The sequence below is a fragment of the Homalodisca vitripennis genome, chromosome 5 (assembly GCF_021130785.1).
Source record: "Homalodisca vitripennis isolate AUS2020 chromosome 5, UT_GWSS_2.1, whole genome shotgun sequence".
Lineage (NCBI taxonomy): Eukaryota > Metazoa > Arthropoda > Insecta > Hemiptera > Cicadellidae > Homalodisca > Homalodisca vitripennis.
The window spans coordinates 185,156,522-185,172,485 of record NC_060211.1 but is presented as its reverse complement, the minus strand read 5'-3'; the positions used below and the strand labels follow the sequence as shown (position 1 = coordinate 185,172,485).

The window sequence follows — 15,964 nt, the reverse complement described above, 5'->3', positions numbered from 1 at the left end:
GAGGACTTTTCAACGGACAATACTCACATTCTGTCAGCTCTCAATGTTCCAGTTACACAAATTCCAATCTCAGCCAAATGTTTTACGAGTGGAACTGAGGTAAAAAAAGTTGTCTATAAAAATCTTGTGTCCACTGTTTGTAGGAACCCTGGCTTTTTCTAATAGTTCAATAACCACATCACCCCCAAGTCCAAACTTACTCTCACACGAGTTTTGTCAACACCTGTATAAAATTGAAAAACTGACAAGGTAGCCACTGGAAGAGCATATTGCCCAATTTTTTGAAGCCAAAACGTATTGGCTTACCTCTGATGAATTGTTTAGAGTAGTTGCTTACCATAATAAGGAATCATACTCTCGTCAACTGAAAGATTTTTCATCCAGCCCCCCGTGTTGGGCAAAAGCGGTGTTCAAGATTTCTATGTATGGTCGTAGCTTGTAGAGCCTATCAGAATCAATCTTACTGTTGTCATTCAAGTGGAGGAAGCGTAAGATTTGTTCAAAGCGGTTGCAACGCATACTTTCAGACAACAAAGTGGGCACATCATTGTCCCTTGACCAGTACATTCTTTTATTGGGGTATTTTGCGTACCCCGACATAAGCAGTCCACCAAAGAACACAAGCAGTTCATCACGTGTCAAATTCAAATTTACATTTTTTTTGTGAAGCATACAAATTACTTTGCTCACAGATCAAGTCTAACAGTTCGTTATTAAAAAATAATGAAAAAAATTCAAATGGCGTTTGGCTCTCCATAGCCTCATCAGAGCAAGGCAAATGCTCACAATTAGTTTTCCATTCCAAAAATTAGGTTTAGAAGTTTTCCACTGATTTATTTTTTCCTCCTTTACTTTTGCAGCTAATTGTTTTTTTGATAAATGTTTCTTCCCTATCAATTTTTGTTCCGTTTAGTTTTCTTTTCTAGTCGGGTTCATTGTCACTTCCCTCACTATCTGAGTTTAAAGCAATGCATACTTAGTTTTTTATGGGGGCGTTTTTTGATCCCTTTACTTAACTCACTAGATGTAACTAAATTTATGCTAAGTTTACTTGGTTGTGGATCCTGAGCTGTTGCCTCACGTTCAGTCTCAATCCCTGCAGTAGATATATCATTCCTTTGAACATTACTCATGCAAGAACTATTTACTGTTAAGATAGACTCATCAGGTGAACAAGCAGTTTGAACTTCACATTCACTCAGAAGTAAATTGCGCCCAAGATTGTTAATATTTCCTACATGTTCGTCATCCGAGTTATCACTGTCACACATCGGTTTCTCCAAACTCGTTCGGGGGAACAACGTAGATTAGTCTTTCGACTCCATCATCATCATCATCTTCTAACTCCGCCAAAATATTCTCCACAGTTAGGCTGAAAACAAATTTAAATTAGGTCTACACGTAATGTTTTTACGTACATGTTTGTAGAAACTTAGCCTATATTTATTTATAACTTAATTTTCATAGGGAATGTTAATTTTAATTTTACAAAACATTATAAGAACAAAAAACAATAAATAAGTACACTAAAAATATGTTACTACAGCTGTAAAATAAAAAAAGTAGCTATGTGGTATAAAGGTCTGAAATGGTCCTCACGATTGCCCAGTTGCATAGTGTCCCAAAAAATGGGACGCTGCTGAATGAATCGCCAAAGAAAGTAAGAATACTGCAGTATTAACATTTATGATGCAACATTCATTTCATTGTATTACTAGTATGTAGGAAATATAGTTAAAGTTACAAAACTATATCTAATAAAAATATAAATAAAATAAACTTACCCTTGGTGTGTTACAACAAAATTGTTGCGAGACATTTCAACATGTATGCAAATTGAGGTTATGTTGAACTCAACTAATAATGTGCTCTGCCTCAGCTGTGGTATCTAGAGGAAGCAGTGGGGCCAACTCCAATTGCTTTTAGACTAAAATATCCCTTAAAAAAATTATTTATCAAGCGTCTTATTTTTAGGACGCTATGCACTAATGGGTTAAAGCCGTATAATTGTGTTTATAACAGTTATGTATTTATTGTAGAGGTACACAACGAAACAATAGTCATTAAATCGTGTTAAAACAGTCTACATCTTCATTGTATTGGCCTACGGAATACAAGACTTTTTATTAGTACAGCGAATTGATTCATTAAATTTGTCAACTGCTAGGTCTAATTAAAATTGGCTTACAAAAAATATCAAACTTTTAAAATTTGTCTAAAAACTGATGACGTTAGTTTTAATAACGAATGATTAAATTTGAAATATTTTAAATGAGTTACATAATTTTCATTAGGGTAAACACAAAATTAGCTATGAATAATACCTAATATTGGCATTTATAAAACAAAACGTATGTACAAAGTCGGGACATATATGACATATTGAGTTTATTAACAGCAGTTAGCTAGCGTTGAAAACACACACACACACACACACACACACACACACACACACACACACACACACACACACACACACACACACACACACACACACACACTTCATATTCATTTTGAAAATAATAAGGTGAATCAATTCAGAAAGTTATCTATTCTCTCAAACGAACTAATATTAATTTGCTTACGTTTCTTAAAATAGCATTTCTCGGAAACAATATTTCTTTGGTATGCTGCAATACTGTAAAGTCGATAAATCTTGACTTAAAATGTGCAGTTTAGGAACTTAGATTAAAGGAACGTTTAGAACAAATTGGCGGGGATACTGATCACTGTGGAAATCCTAGCAAAAACTTAAATCCAACCATTGGAGTCCTTACAGGATTAACAACAGTGGGAAGACTGACCTGCTCATCCAGCCTGAGCTCTTGGGCCCTCCTCGGGTCGGCGACTATCGTGTTGAGGATGACGGGCAGATCTCGAGCGTAACGACACATCGGGCCCAGGGTGAAGTAGTGGTCCCAGCAGCCGTCCTGCGAACTCGGTCTGTGGCCTCGGTTGCTCACGTAACCTTGATAACAGAGGAAGGATAGATTACCGTTCTGACTTCGGAGATATGGAGCCTTTCCCGGAACTGTTTATCTCATCGCTTTACGATAGTAGTCTGGCGGTTAATTTTAAGCGGAATCTGAGAAAGAAAAAGTTACCGTTCGATATTTGTAACTCTTTGATGGCTTCCCATTTCAATTACCACCAAAACCAGCATGAGTGACGATAATAGTTTTCCTACGTTCCTCTATATATTTTACGAAAACCAAGTTTGTGTGCTCATACAACACTAATTGGCCACAGGCAAAGATGGTGTTTTTTAGTCTGTGAAAAGCCACGCCCAAATCGGGATTCAAACTCGGGAAGCGGTACTACTCAGAAATGTTACTGAAGGAAAGACTTACTTTGTTCTCTAGAACATGCTCTAGAAAGTTTATACTTTCCTGGAATTACAGTAACTCTTTTGATGGACCGCATGGGTAAGATTATTGGCACGAAGTTAGCATAAGTATATTAACACTCATATTAAATTATCATAAGTAATTCATAATTGAGATTATTGGGTTGTTATGACCTCTTTTAATGGTAAAGATTTAAAAAGTCCAGATCATCCCGATGGAAGGAATGTTTCCATCACGATGTTTTCAGGACGATCATGACGATATTGGAGGTGTGGAACCAGTGAAAGGAAATTGTAGTTAGGATGTGAAGAACTACCGATGACCTAGTGGGAACACTCACCAGGCGTGGGCTTGTGGCCGTAGACCCCCGTGAACATCGCAGGTAACCTCAGCGAGCCGCCGATGTCTGAGGCGACCCCCACCACGGAGGCTGCGGACCCCAGTAGGGCTGCCTGGAATACAACAACTGTTGATGATACAATAGAACGAGCTGGGTGATACTCAATATAAACTGGAATCTTGCCATTAAAATAATAATGTTACATCATCAGATGCCAAATAAACTGGTATAAGTTTAATTGTTGTGTAGCATCTTTGATTATATATAATTATACTAGTTGAACAACTTTTTAAATTTAAATATATAAATAAAAAAAACAAAGTTTACAGAATAAAAAAAAATCATATTCATCCTCCATGTATTGAAATAAACGAAGAAAAAATAGAACACCAATTATCAGTAAAATATTTGGGACTTCAGGTGGACGATGACTTGACTTGGCGATCCCACATAAACTTTGTGTCTGCCTCTTTGTCTTCATCGTCCTTCCTGATGTCCCAGTTTGCAAAATATCGCCATGTTCAGTTGTTAAACCTAATATATTTTGGTTTGGTATAGTCACGGTTGCGGTATGGACTTCTTGTTTGGGGCTCGGCACCTCAGTACTTACTAAAACGGGTTTTCGTTTTACAGAAACGAATTGTGCGTGTTGTGGCTGGCATATCTCACAGAAGTTCATACAGAAATGCATTTAAAGAGCACAGCATTTTGACTTTCCCATCTTTGTATATCTACGAGACCATCATCTATGCCAGGTTTCATTGTGCAAATGTAGTAGATGGAGCTGCTATACATGACCACAACACGCGAGCCCGAGTAGACTTGCGACAAACCCAACATCGCTCGGCTCTGGCGGATGGACTGCCTCAAAACTCAGCTAATCCACAACACACGAGCCCGAGTAGACTTGCGACAAACCCAACATCGCTCGGCTCTGGCGGATGGACTGCCTCAAAACTCAGCTAATCCACAACACGCGAGCCCGAGTAGACTTGCGACAAACCCAACATCGCTCGGCTCTGGCGGGTGGACTGCCTCAAAACTCAGCTAATCCACAACACGCGAGCCCGAGTAGACTTGCGACAAACCCAACATCGCTCGGCTCTGGCGGATGGACTGCCTCAAAACTCAGCTAATCCACAACACACGAGCCCGAGTAGACTTGCGACAAACCCAACATCGCTCGGCTCTGGCGGATGGACTGCCTCAAAACTCAGCTAATCCACAACACGCGAGCCCGAGTAGACTTGCGACAAACCCAACATCGCTCGGCTCTGGCGGGTGGACTGCCTCAAAACTCAGCTAATCCACAACACGCGAGCCCGAGTAGACTTGCGACAAACCCAACATCGCTCGGCTGGCGGGTGGACTGCCTCAAAACTCAGCTAATCCACAACACGCGAGCCCGAGTAGACTTGCGACAAACCCAACATCGCTCGGCTCTGGCGGGTGGACTGCCTCAAAACTCAGCTAATCCACAACACGCGAGCCCGAGTAGACCTGCGACAAACCCAACATCGCTCGGCTCTGGCGGGTGGACTGCCTCAAATCTCAAGGGCTAGGGTTTTTTTGGAAACTCCCCGGTCATTTAAAAAATATAACTGAAAAAACAATTAAAAAAAAAAAACAACTAAAAGAATACCTATTAGAGGGTTGCTTTTATTCGGTTGGTGAGTTTCCGGCCTCAACTCTAGTGTATTAATCATTTTTGTTATTTTTATTATTTAATGTACGTTTACTTTCTTATTTTTCTTGAATTTCATACAAATATTGTATTTTTATATTTTAAGTTACAATAATGTACTACTGACGTTTGTCATACATGTAATAGATGTCTACGACAGTAAAAAGATTGAAATTGAGTTGTATAACTAATATATGATCAAAGTCAGAATCCAATGGCGTCTGTCCTGCTTGGAATGTCAATTCCTCATGAAAAGATAGGATATCACGGGTATCGGATGTAAAGCCAAGTAGCTCGGTCGGTAAATTTATAAAAGCTTCGCTCTTTTGTAAAATAAAATGTATTTCAAACCGACAATTTATGTAATTGGAGATGGTCGTGAGTAATCATTTGCAAGATTCAAAAGAAACGTCTAAAACTACTTCCGGTAGGAGTGAATTACCTCACCGCCAGAAGATCCTCCTGGGGTCCTCCTGGGGTCGTAGGGATTGTTGGTTCTCCCCACGCGGGGGTTGTCTGTCTCCCAGTTCATGCAGAGTTCCGGAGTGTTGCTGACCAGGAGGGGGATAGCCCCGGCCTCCCTCAGGAGTCTGACGATGTCCGCGTCCTCCCTGGCGGTGTGGGAGGGCACCAAGCTCCAGGCTCCGTTGTTACTCATTCCTGGAAGCAGTGACGCTTTAAGATAAGATAAGATATAGGATAAGATAAGATAAGATATAGAATAAGATATTTATTGACCATTAAGAAATTACCAAAATTACAATAGGTCTCGTCAACAACTATAAAAATATTAATCCTACAAACAGATGTGGTACGCAGGTCATAAAATCCAAAACAAAGAAGCAAACAACAAAAATGACATTGTATTGGCCTCTGGCAGATCCTCATAGTTCAAGTAATATTCTAAAATGTTAAACTAAAATATAAAATAACAACACAATTTCAAATAATAATAACCAATAAGACAATAACAGAAATACAATTTTGAAAGTCATACCAAAGTAACAATTAAAAGTAACAAGAATACAGGCTTTAGATAAAAACAAATTTGGTACCAAAGAACAGATAGCAAATAACTAAAATAAAATATTAAAATTAGAAATACACTAATTAAATTAAAATACAATTTTACATTCAATAAATTCGTTAACAGAATACATACGACGTATTTAAATTCAATTAAACAGTCTGTCAGAGAACATCTTATCACATGTAACGTCTACCAGGCACATTTTGTAGCTTATTATACAATTCTGCAGCAAGTGTATTGTGATATTTTTGTGTCCTTGTCAATAAATAATCTTGTTAATGTTGTTAATAATTTTTGTGATCTTGTTATATAAATTTTATTTATATACCTAGTATTATGGACATGGACATCAGACCTACACGTAAAACTATCAATATCTTTTTCCAAAATATTAATTATTTCATAAATATACAAGTAATTAAGAGATCAGGCAGTGCTGGAAATCTTAGAGTGTGCAGTGCAGAATGAGTATTTGTCTCAATGTTTGGTGAAATTTTAACTTGTGCGCACTCAGTAAAAGAGGACACAAGTAAAGTTTTTGATGATTTTTAATCATTACGAAACAATATCAAAGCGTTAATGAACCTCTATTGGGTTATTTCTGTGTTTCAAATTATTACGCTATCATATTCCATCCTTAAATAAATATGCGATTTTATATTTCAGAAACCACGATGAACCAATGACGAATGTGATACCTGATTTGTTTAAGAGAAGCAAACCCTCTTGATTAAAATAGGAAGACCCATTTTCTGGTGCAGTAAATAGAGGTTAATTAAAATAAAATTATAAAATCATAAACCAAACTTTAAAAAAGAGTTTTATTTTGTTAAAAACTCTTCATCAAATGTTTATATCTTCATTGTGTTAGTCGCAATAATCGAGTAACACTTTTGTATATAAGAGTAAATTTAAATCATTAATTGGTGTACTTAAGCAATTTCCAAGAGTATCATTAGTAATTAAATAGGTTTAATGTTAAAGCATTTTTACGATACCGCGTAATTGCTTGCATGTTAAAAATCATTGCAACGAACCTATTGCCGACCAGTTGAAACTATCTTGACAAAGAAGACTTTTTTAATGAATAAATTTTAAATTGCTGTTTCAAAGAAAACTAAACTATTATTACTACTGTCTCAGACAAAACTCTTCTACCTCTAACTGCGATGGTCTCCTTGACAGTGAGCGGAACACCGAGGAGGGGGAGGTTGTTCTCCATGTGCTCAACGCTGAGTTTACCAGAGGATAAGAGTCCATCGATCTCCTCAGCTTCTACCAGAGCTTCCTGGAACCTGTCCTGGACGATGGCATTTACCAGAGGGTTCACTTCCTTCGCCCTGGAGATGTAGGCCTCCACCACCTCCGTACATGTCACCTGGTCGGACAATCGGCAGAAATCTCAAATTTAACTTAGATGTACAATTTAAATGTTTCTGTACCCGTGAAATATTTAGAACCATACAGCTAAATTGAACTAAGTTACTCTCACTGTCTCTTGGTATATACGTTTTAGTTCTGAACCACCACTGTAGAGTAGACGAAACTGAATTTTACCAGGGGTAAAATATATTAGTCTACAAGTAAGAAAATAGGAGTGGAAAGAGATGCAGTAATTAGGAATACATGAGTCTTTGATAAAATTAGCGCTCAGGTATTACTCAATAGTAACGTATTAATTAATAATACTCGCTCGTGTACCTGACACGGTGGGACTGATACATCTTTGTGATATCAGTTTTTAGTGGACAAATACTCGAGTTTATATATGATGACGATTGAAAGAAACTCTTGTACTAAATGTAGCAAATTCTACCTAAAAGCCGAATCACAGGGGTTTTTTACTATGAAAATTCCGAGAAAACATCTTAGTACTTTTAAGCCTGCAAATTCTTCTGTACAAGTTGCCATTGGCGCAGTAAAGTGTACGGCTGTTATCGCAAGATAACCAGATCTAGCAACGTCGAGTGTGGCTGCTTTTTGGATGGGTGACCGCTGAGTGACCCTGTCCATGCAAGTAGCTCGCCTGCCCGACCATTGGTGGTGGTTCGGAAGTCACATTCAAGCCGTTGGTCCCCAGGTTGACCATCAAAAAGAGCTCCTTAGCCTAAGGCACCTGGTGAAAGAAGACATTCTTTATCTATATCTTTTTTTTATCATCTTCTGAAATGAAAGGCACCAAGAGAGAAGTGAGCCGTCTCCTGGCAGTCTCATGGTAGAGCAACTATGGTAGGGGATTGTAGGCCTTTTTCAGTCATGTCACCTTAAAGAATGAGAAGATTTCTCTGTTTCAGACTACCAGTGAAAACAGGCACGGGGCGGAACTCTCACGCGTGTAGCTTTGGAAAAACTCTTTAACACCAAGGGAGCTCATCCACTTTAACAGTCACCATCCGCAGTGGCTAGACATGCAGATAAAGTTATCTCTTTACCAACCAAAGCCATCTTGGCATTTGCGGTTAGTAATGTGTCAAACCTCGACATTCTTCCGGTTGCCCAACTGTCAGTGACACATCCGGTTTTTATCCACTCAGAATAGATTCTACTTCCAATTGTAACTCGGACAGAATTCAACCATCACCTTGTAGGATTTCATCCATTAGGAGGGATTATAAAATAATACATAAATAGAGGTGCCAAATTTCATGGAAGTTTGAAAAAACACAGGATGTTTCACAAGTATAAATGCACAGGTTGGGAAAAATCAGTCTCAATATCCTTGATAAGTTATGATTTCATCTTTCAGTGATTAAGAAAGCACAAAAGCCCCCTCCATACTGGGTAATCGTCCCTACGGAAAAGCACAATATCAGATAAATCGTAATCACATTCACACACAGTATCTAGTTCAAATATTCACAGCTAGATACAGCACTACGTCACGAGTCTCGGAAATCCGATAATAATTAATTAATGGTGTTCCGAGTATTCCACTTCACCTCGTACGTAATCTACGTATAATTTATTGGTTTGGATGATAATACATACTGCACTACAGAATACTAGCAAACATAGGCGTTTACAAAATCTCTATGTGTTGAATGTGAATGTATCATCAATGTGGCAGAATCAAACATCGGAAGGAAAATAATAAAACAACATAGCTGTATTGAATGTATTGACTACTAAAGTAACAAAACGCTTCATTGTCTAAAGTATGAGAACCACTGCTGTATGTGAAGTCGTAAAATATTGGCATGATCGAAACATGTTCTGCTTGGGAGAGATTTAACTTAAACATTTTAAGTAAACTTTGTAAATTTTTCAAGTTAAATTTCTCTGGTTGTAATAAATGGGTATTATACTTACTATACCGAGTTTCCGACGTTATATTTCACATAACGTAATATTATAACTATTGAATAATTCCGCCCGCAAAATGTTTAAAGATCTTTAACTATTTGTGTAGTTAAATAAAAACAATTACAAATAGTATTTTTCGTTCTTCCCGACTACTAACCACCAGTGTTACGGCGTTATCAGTAACATTTTCATGATCAGACCTGGACCTCACAGCAACACACTCTATTGCAGCATTAGTGTCATACAGTTCGGCAATACTATCTAATCGATTTTTCGTTTAAATTATAGACAAAGATACAAATTATTTTTAGTAAAAAGTATAAAATGTACGAATTAAAATTAAAACGAATTCGGGAAGCATAAAACTCATATGAATGGTGGAGAACAGCAGTGAACGATATTTATACGTTGAGCTGTTTTTAAAATTAATTATACAAATAACTGTAAAAATTACAAGATGGGAATTTACTTACGAACCTGTCTGGTGCGGATAATCTTTGCCAAGTCAACAGCAGGGAGCAGTAGTAGCCTGTTGGTAACCGGAGGGCAGGGGGTGCGCGGAGTGAGACTGCCGAGAGACGTCAAGGGCCACAGCAGACAACGGAGGAAGAACACGTACCATCTCAAGAAGCGCCTCACCACAGACGAGAATATCTAGACAATATTGATAAGATTATAGACTGTAGCGAGCATTATAGACCTGATTGTGACAGGATGACAGGAGGTGCGTGGTTTGAGTATGCTGAGAGACGTCAAGGGGCCACAGCAGACAATGGAGGAAGAACACGTACCAATGCTCAAAGAAGCGCCTCACCACAGACGTAGAATATCTAGACAATATTGATAAGATTACTTTAGGACTGTAGCGAGAGCTTATAGACCTGAATTGTGACAGGATGACAGGAGGTGCGGGTTTGAGTATGCTGAGAGACGTCAAGGGCCACAGGCAGAAACGGAGGAAGAACACGTACCATACAAGAGCGCCTCACCACAGTCGAGGAATATTCTGGACCAATATTGATAGATTATGACTGTACCGAGCATTATAGAACTGATTGTGACAGGATGACAGGAGTGCGTGGTTGGAGTATGCTGAGAGGACGTCAAGGGCCACAGCAGACAACGGAGGAAGAACACGTACCATCTCAAGAAGGCCTCAACCACAGGACGAGTATAATCTTGACAATATTGATAAGATTATCGACATGTAGCAGAGAATAATAGACCTGATTGGTGGACAGGATGACAGGAGGTTGCGTGGTTTGAGTATGCTTGAGAGACGGGGTCAAGGGCCACAGCAGACAACGGTGGAAGAACACGCCCAAAAAAAAAAAATAAAAAAACCCCTACCATCTCAAGAAGCGCCTCACACAGACGAGAATATCTAGACAATATTGTTAAGATTATAGACTGTACCGAGCATTACTAGACTGATTGTGACCAGGGATGAACAGGAGGTGCGTGGTTTGAGTATGCTGAGAGGACGGTCAAGGGCCACAGGCAGACAACGGAGGAAGAACACGTACCTTCTCAAGTAGCGCCTCACCACAGGGTCGAGAATATCTAGACAATATTGATAAGATTATAGGGACTGTAGCGAGCATATTGACCTGATTGTGACAGGAATGACAGGAGGTGCGTGGTTGGATGTTATGTGAAGAGAGTCAAGGGCCACAGCAGACAACGGAGGAAGAACAGTACCATCTCAAGGAAGCTGCCTCACCACAGACGAGATATCTAGACAAGATTGATAGATTATAGACTGTACCGAGCATTATTAGACCTGATTGGAACAGGATGACAGCAGGTGCGTGGTTTGAGTATGCTGAGAGACGTCCAAGGGCCACAGCAGACAAACGGTGGAAGAAACACGTACCCATCTCAAGAAGCGCCTCACCAAGAGAGAATATCTAGACAATATTGATAAGTATTATAGGACTGTACCGAGCCATTATAGACCTGATTGTGACAGGAGGACAGGAGGTGCGTGGTTTGAGTATGCTGAGAGACGTCAAGGGCCACAGCAGAAACGGAGGAAGAACAAACGTACCATCTCAAGAAGGCCTCACCAACAGACGAGAAATATTAATACACTATTGATAGATTATACGACTGTAGCGAGCATTATAGACCTGATGGTGACAGGATGACAGGAGGTGCGGTGGTTTGAGTACGCTGAGAGACGTCACGGGCCACAGCAGACAACGGAGGAAGAAACACGTACCATATCAAGAAGCGCTCACAACAGAACGAGAATATCTAGACAATATTGATAAGATTATAGACTGTACCGACATTATAGACCTGATTGTGACAGGAGACAGGAGGTTGAGTGGTTTGAGTATGCTGTGAGGACGTCAAGGGCCACAGCAGACAACGGGAGGAAGAACACGTACCAATCTCAGAAGCGCCTCACACAGACGAGCAATATCTAGAAAAATATGATAAGATTTTAGACTGTAGCGAGCATTATAGACTGGATTGTGACAGAATGACAGGAGGTGCGTGGTTGAGTATGCTGAGAGGACGTCAAGGGCCACAGCAGACAACGGAGGAAGAAACGTACCATCTCAAGGAAGGCCTCACCACAGTCGAGTATATCTAGACATTATTGATAAGATTTCGACTGTACCGAGCATTATAGACCTGTTTGTGAAGGATGACGGAGGTGCGTGGTTGAGTATGCTGAGAGACGTCAAGGGCCACAAGCAGACTACGGAGGAAGAACACTAGTACCATCTTCAAGATGCGCTCACCACAGTACGAGAAATATCTATGACAATATTGATAAGATTATTGACTGTAGCGAGCATTATAAGACCCCTGTTTGTGACAGAATGATCACAGGGAGGTGATGGTCCCTGCTTTGCGTGGTTTGAGTATGCTGAGAGACGTCAAGGGCCACAGGCAGACAACGGAGGAAGAACACGTACCATCTCAAGACGCGCCTTCACCCACAGACGAGAATATCTAGACAATATTGGGATAAGATTATAGACTGTAGCGAGCATGTAGACCTGATTGTGACAGGATGACAAGGAGGTGCGTGGTTTGAGTTTGCTGAGAGAACGTCAAGGGCCACAGCAGGACAATGGAGGAAGAACACGTTACCATCTCAAGAAGCGCTCACCACAGACTGGAATATTCTAGACAATATTGATAAGATTATAGACGTAGCGAGCATTATAGACCTGATTGTGACAGGATGAACAGGAGTGCGTGGTTTGAGGTAAGCTGATGAGACGTCAGGGCCACAGCTGACAATGAGGAAGAACACGTACAAATCTCAAGAAAGCGCTCACCAAGACGAGAATTCTAGGACAATATTGATATGATTATAGGGACTGTAGCTAGCATTATAGGACTGATTGTGGACAGGATGTCAGGAGGTGCGTGGTTTGAGTATGCATGATAGACGTCAAGGGCCACAGAGACACAGGAGGAAGAACACGTTCCATCTCAAGAAGCGCCTCACCACAGACGAGAATATCTAGACAATATGTAAGATTATAGACTGTACGAAGCTTTATAGACATGATTGTGACAGGATGACATGGGGTGGTGCGTGGTTGAGTATGCTGAGAGAGTCAAGGGCCACAGCAGACAACGGAGGAAGAAAAACACGTTACCATATCAAGAAGCCCGCCTACGCCTCACCACAGACGAGAATATCTAGACAATATTGATAGATTATAGACTTGTACCGAGGCATATAGACCTTGATTGTCGACAGAGGATGACAGGAGGTGCGTGGTTTGAGTTTGACTGGAAGAGCACGTCAAGGGCCACAGCAGACTCAAGGGTGGAAGAACACGTACATATCAAGAAGCGCCTCACACAGACGAGAATATCTAGACAAGATTGATAAGATTATAGACTGTTACCGGCATTATAGACCTGATTGTGACAGGATTACAGGAGGTGCGCTGGTTTGAGTAATGCTGTTAAGAGACGTCAAGGGCCACAGCAGACAACGAGGAAGATCACGTACCATCTCAAGAAGGCCTCACCACCAGACGAGAAATACTCTAGGAAATATTGATAAGATTATAGACTGTAGGGCAAGCATTATAGACCTGATTGTGGACAGGCGATGGACAGGAGGTGCCGTGGTTTGAGTATGCTGAGAGACTGTCAAGGGGCCACAGCAGACAACGGAGGAAGAACACGTACTCATCTCAAGAAGCGCCTAATCACAGGACGAGAATTCTAGACAATATTGATTTGATTATAGAATGTAACGAGCATATAGACCTGATTGTGACAGGATGACAGGAGGTGCGTGGTTTGAGTATGCTGAGAGACGTCAAGGCCACAGCAGCAACGGAGGAAGAACATAGTACCATCTCAAGAAGCGCCTCACCAAGACGAGAATATCTAGACAATATTGATAAGATTATAGACTGTAGCGGAGCATTTTAGACCTGAGTTGTGTCAGGATGACAGGAGGTGCGTGGTTTGAGTATGCTGAGAGACGTCAAGGGCCACAAGCAGACAACGGAGGAGAAAAACAGTACCATCTCAAGAAGCGCCTCCACCACAGACGAGAATTCTAGACAATATGTGATAAGATTATTGACTGTAGCGAGGCATTATAGACCTTGATTGTGACAGGATTGAAAGGAGGTGCGTGGTTTGAGTATGCTTGAGTGGACGTTCAAGGGCCACAGCAGTCAATCGGAGGAAGAACACGTACCATTCTCAAGTAGCGACTCACCACAGACGAGAAAATATCTATACAATTATTGATAAGATTTTAGACTGTAGCGAGCATTCTGACCAGGATTGTGCCAGGATGACAGGTGGTGCGTGGGTTTGAGTATTGCTGAGAGGGACGTCAGGCCACTGCAGGACAACGGAGGGAAGAAACACGTACCATCTCAAGAAGCGGCCTCACACAGACGAGATTATCTAGACAATATTGATAAGATTTATTGGACTGTACCGAGCATTATAGACCTGATTGTGACAGGATGACAGGAGGTGCGTGGTTTGAGTATGCTGAAGAGGACGTCAAGGGGCACAGCAGACAACGGAGGAAGAACACGTACCATCTCAAGAAGCGCCTCCACCACAGACGAGAATATCTAGACAATATGATAAGATTATAGACTGTAGCGAGCATTATAGACTGATTGTGACAGGATGAATGGAGTGCGTGGTGGTTGAGTATGCTGAAGAGACGTCAAGGGACACAAGCAGACAACGGAGGAAGAACACGTACCATCTCAAGAAGCGCTCACCACAGGACGAGATATTCTAGACAATATTGATAAGATATAGACTGTAGCGAGCATTATAGACCGATGTGACAGGATGACAGGAGGTGCGTGGTTTGAGTATGCTGAAGAGACGTCAACGGGCCACAGTATAGACAAACGAGGAAGAACACGTACCATTAGAAGCGCCTCACCACAGACGAGAATATCTAGACAATAATTGATAAGATTATGGGACTGTAGCGAGGCATTATAAGACCTGATTGTGAAAGAATGATAGGGAGGTGCGTGGTTTGAGTATGCTGAGAGACGTCAAGAGGCCTCAGCAGGACAACGGAGGAAGAAACACGTCCATCTCAAGAAGCACCTCACCACAGACGAGAACTATCCTATACAATATTGATTAAGATTAATAGACTGTAGCGGCATTTTAGGTAACTGATTTGTGAACAGGATGTCAGGAGGTGCGTGGTTTGGAGTATGCTGAAGAGACGTCAGGGCCACAGCAGGACAATGGAGGAAGACACACGTTACCATCTCCAGAAGCGCCTCACCACAGACGAGAATATTAGAACAATATTGATAAGATTATAGACTGTAACGAGCATTATAGACATGATTGTGACAGGATGACAAGGAGGGCGTGAGTTTGAGTCTGATGAGAGACGTCAAGGGCCTCAGCAGACAACGGAGGAAGAACACCGTTACCATCTCAAGAAGCGCCCCCTCAACACAGACGGAGATATATCTATTACAATATTGATAAGATTATAGACTGTAGCGGAGCATTATAGACTGATTGTGACAGGATGGACAGGAGGTGGTGGTTTGAGTAATGCTGAGAGGGAAGTCAAGGGCACACAGCCGACAACGGGGGAAGAACACGTACATCTCAAGGAAGCGCCTCACACAGACGGAATATCTTTGACAATATTGATAAGATTATAGACTGTAGGCAGAGCATTATTGACCTGATTGTTAAGGATGACAGGGGGGTGCGTGGTTTGAGTATGCTGAGAGACGTTCAAGGGCACAGCAGGA

General features: G+C 40.9%; 1 protein-coding gene across 2 annotated transcripts in view; it reads right to left on the bottom strand.

The window, feature by feature from the left end:
- The window catches only part of LOC124363321 (fatty-acid amide hydrolase 2-like), a 42,302-nt gene that overhangs the window by 10,783 nt on the left and 15,555 nt on the right, over positions 1-15,964 (bottom strand). For both annotated transcript variants that reach the window (XM_046818566.1, XM_046818565.1), the window contains exons 2-6: positions 10,182-10,358; positions 7,560-7,779; positions 5,814-6,031; positions 3,688-3,799; positions 2,805-2,968 (exon numbers count right to left, since the gene is read on the bottom strand). In XM_046818566.1, the coding sequence (XP_046674522.1) occupies positions 2,805-2,968; positions 3,688-3,799; positions 5,814-6,031; positions 7,560-7,779; positions 10,182-10,358 (891 nt within the window). The remainder of the gene's footprint in view (positions 1-2,804; positions 2,969-3,687; positions 3,800-5,813; positions 6,032-7,559; positions 7,780-10,181; positions 10,359-15,964) is intronic.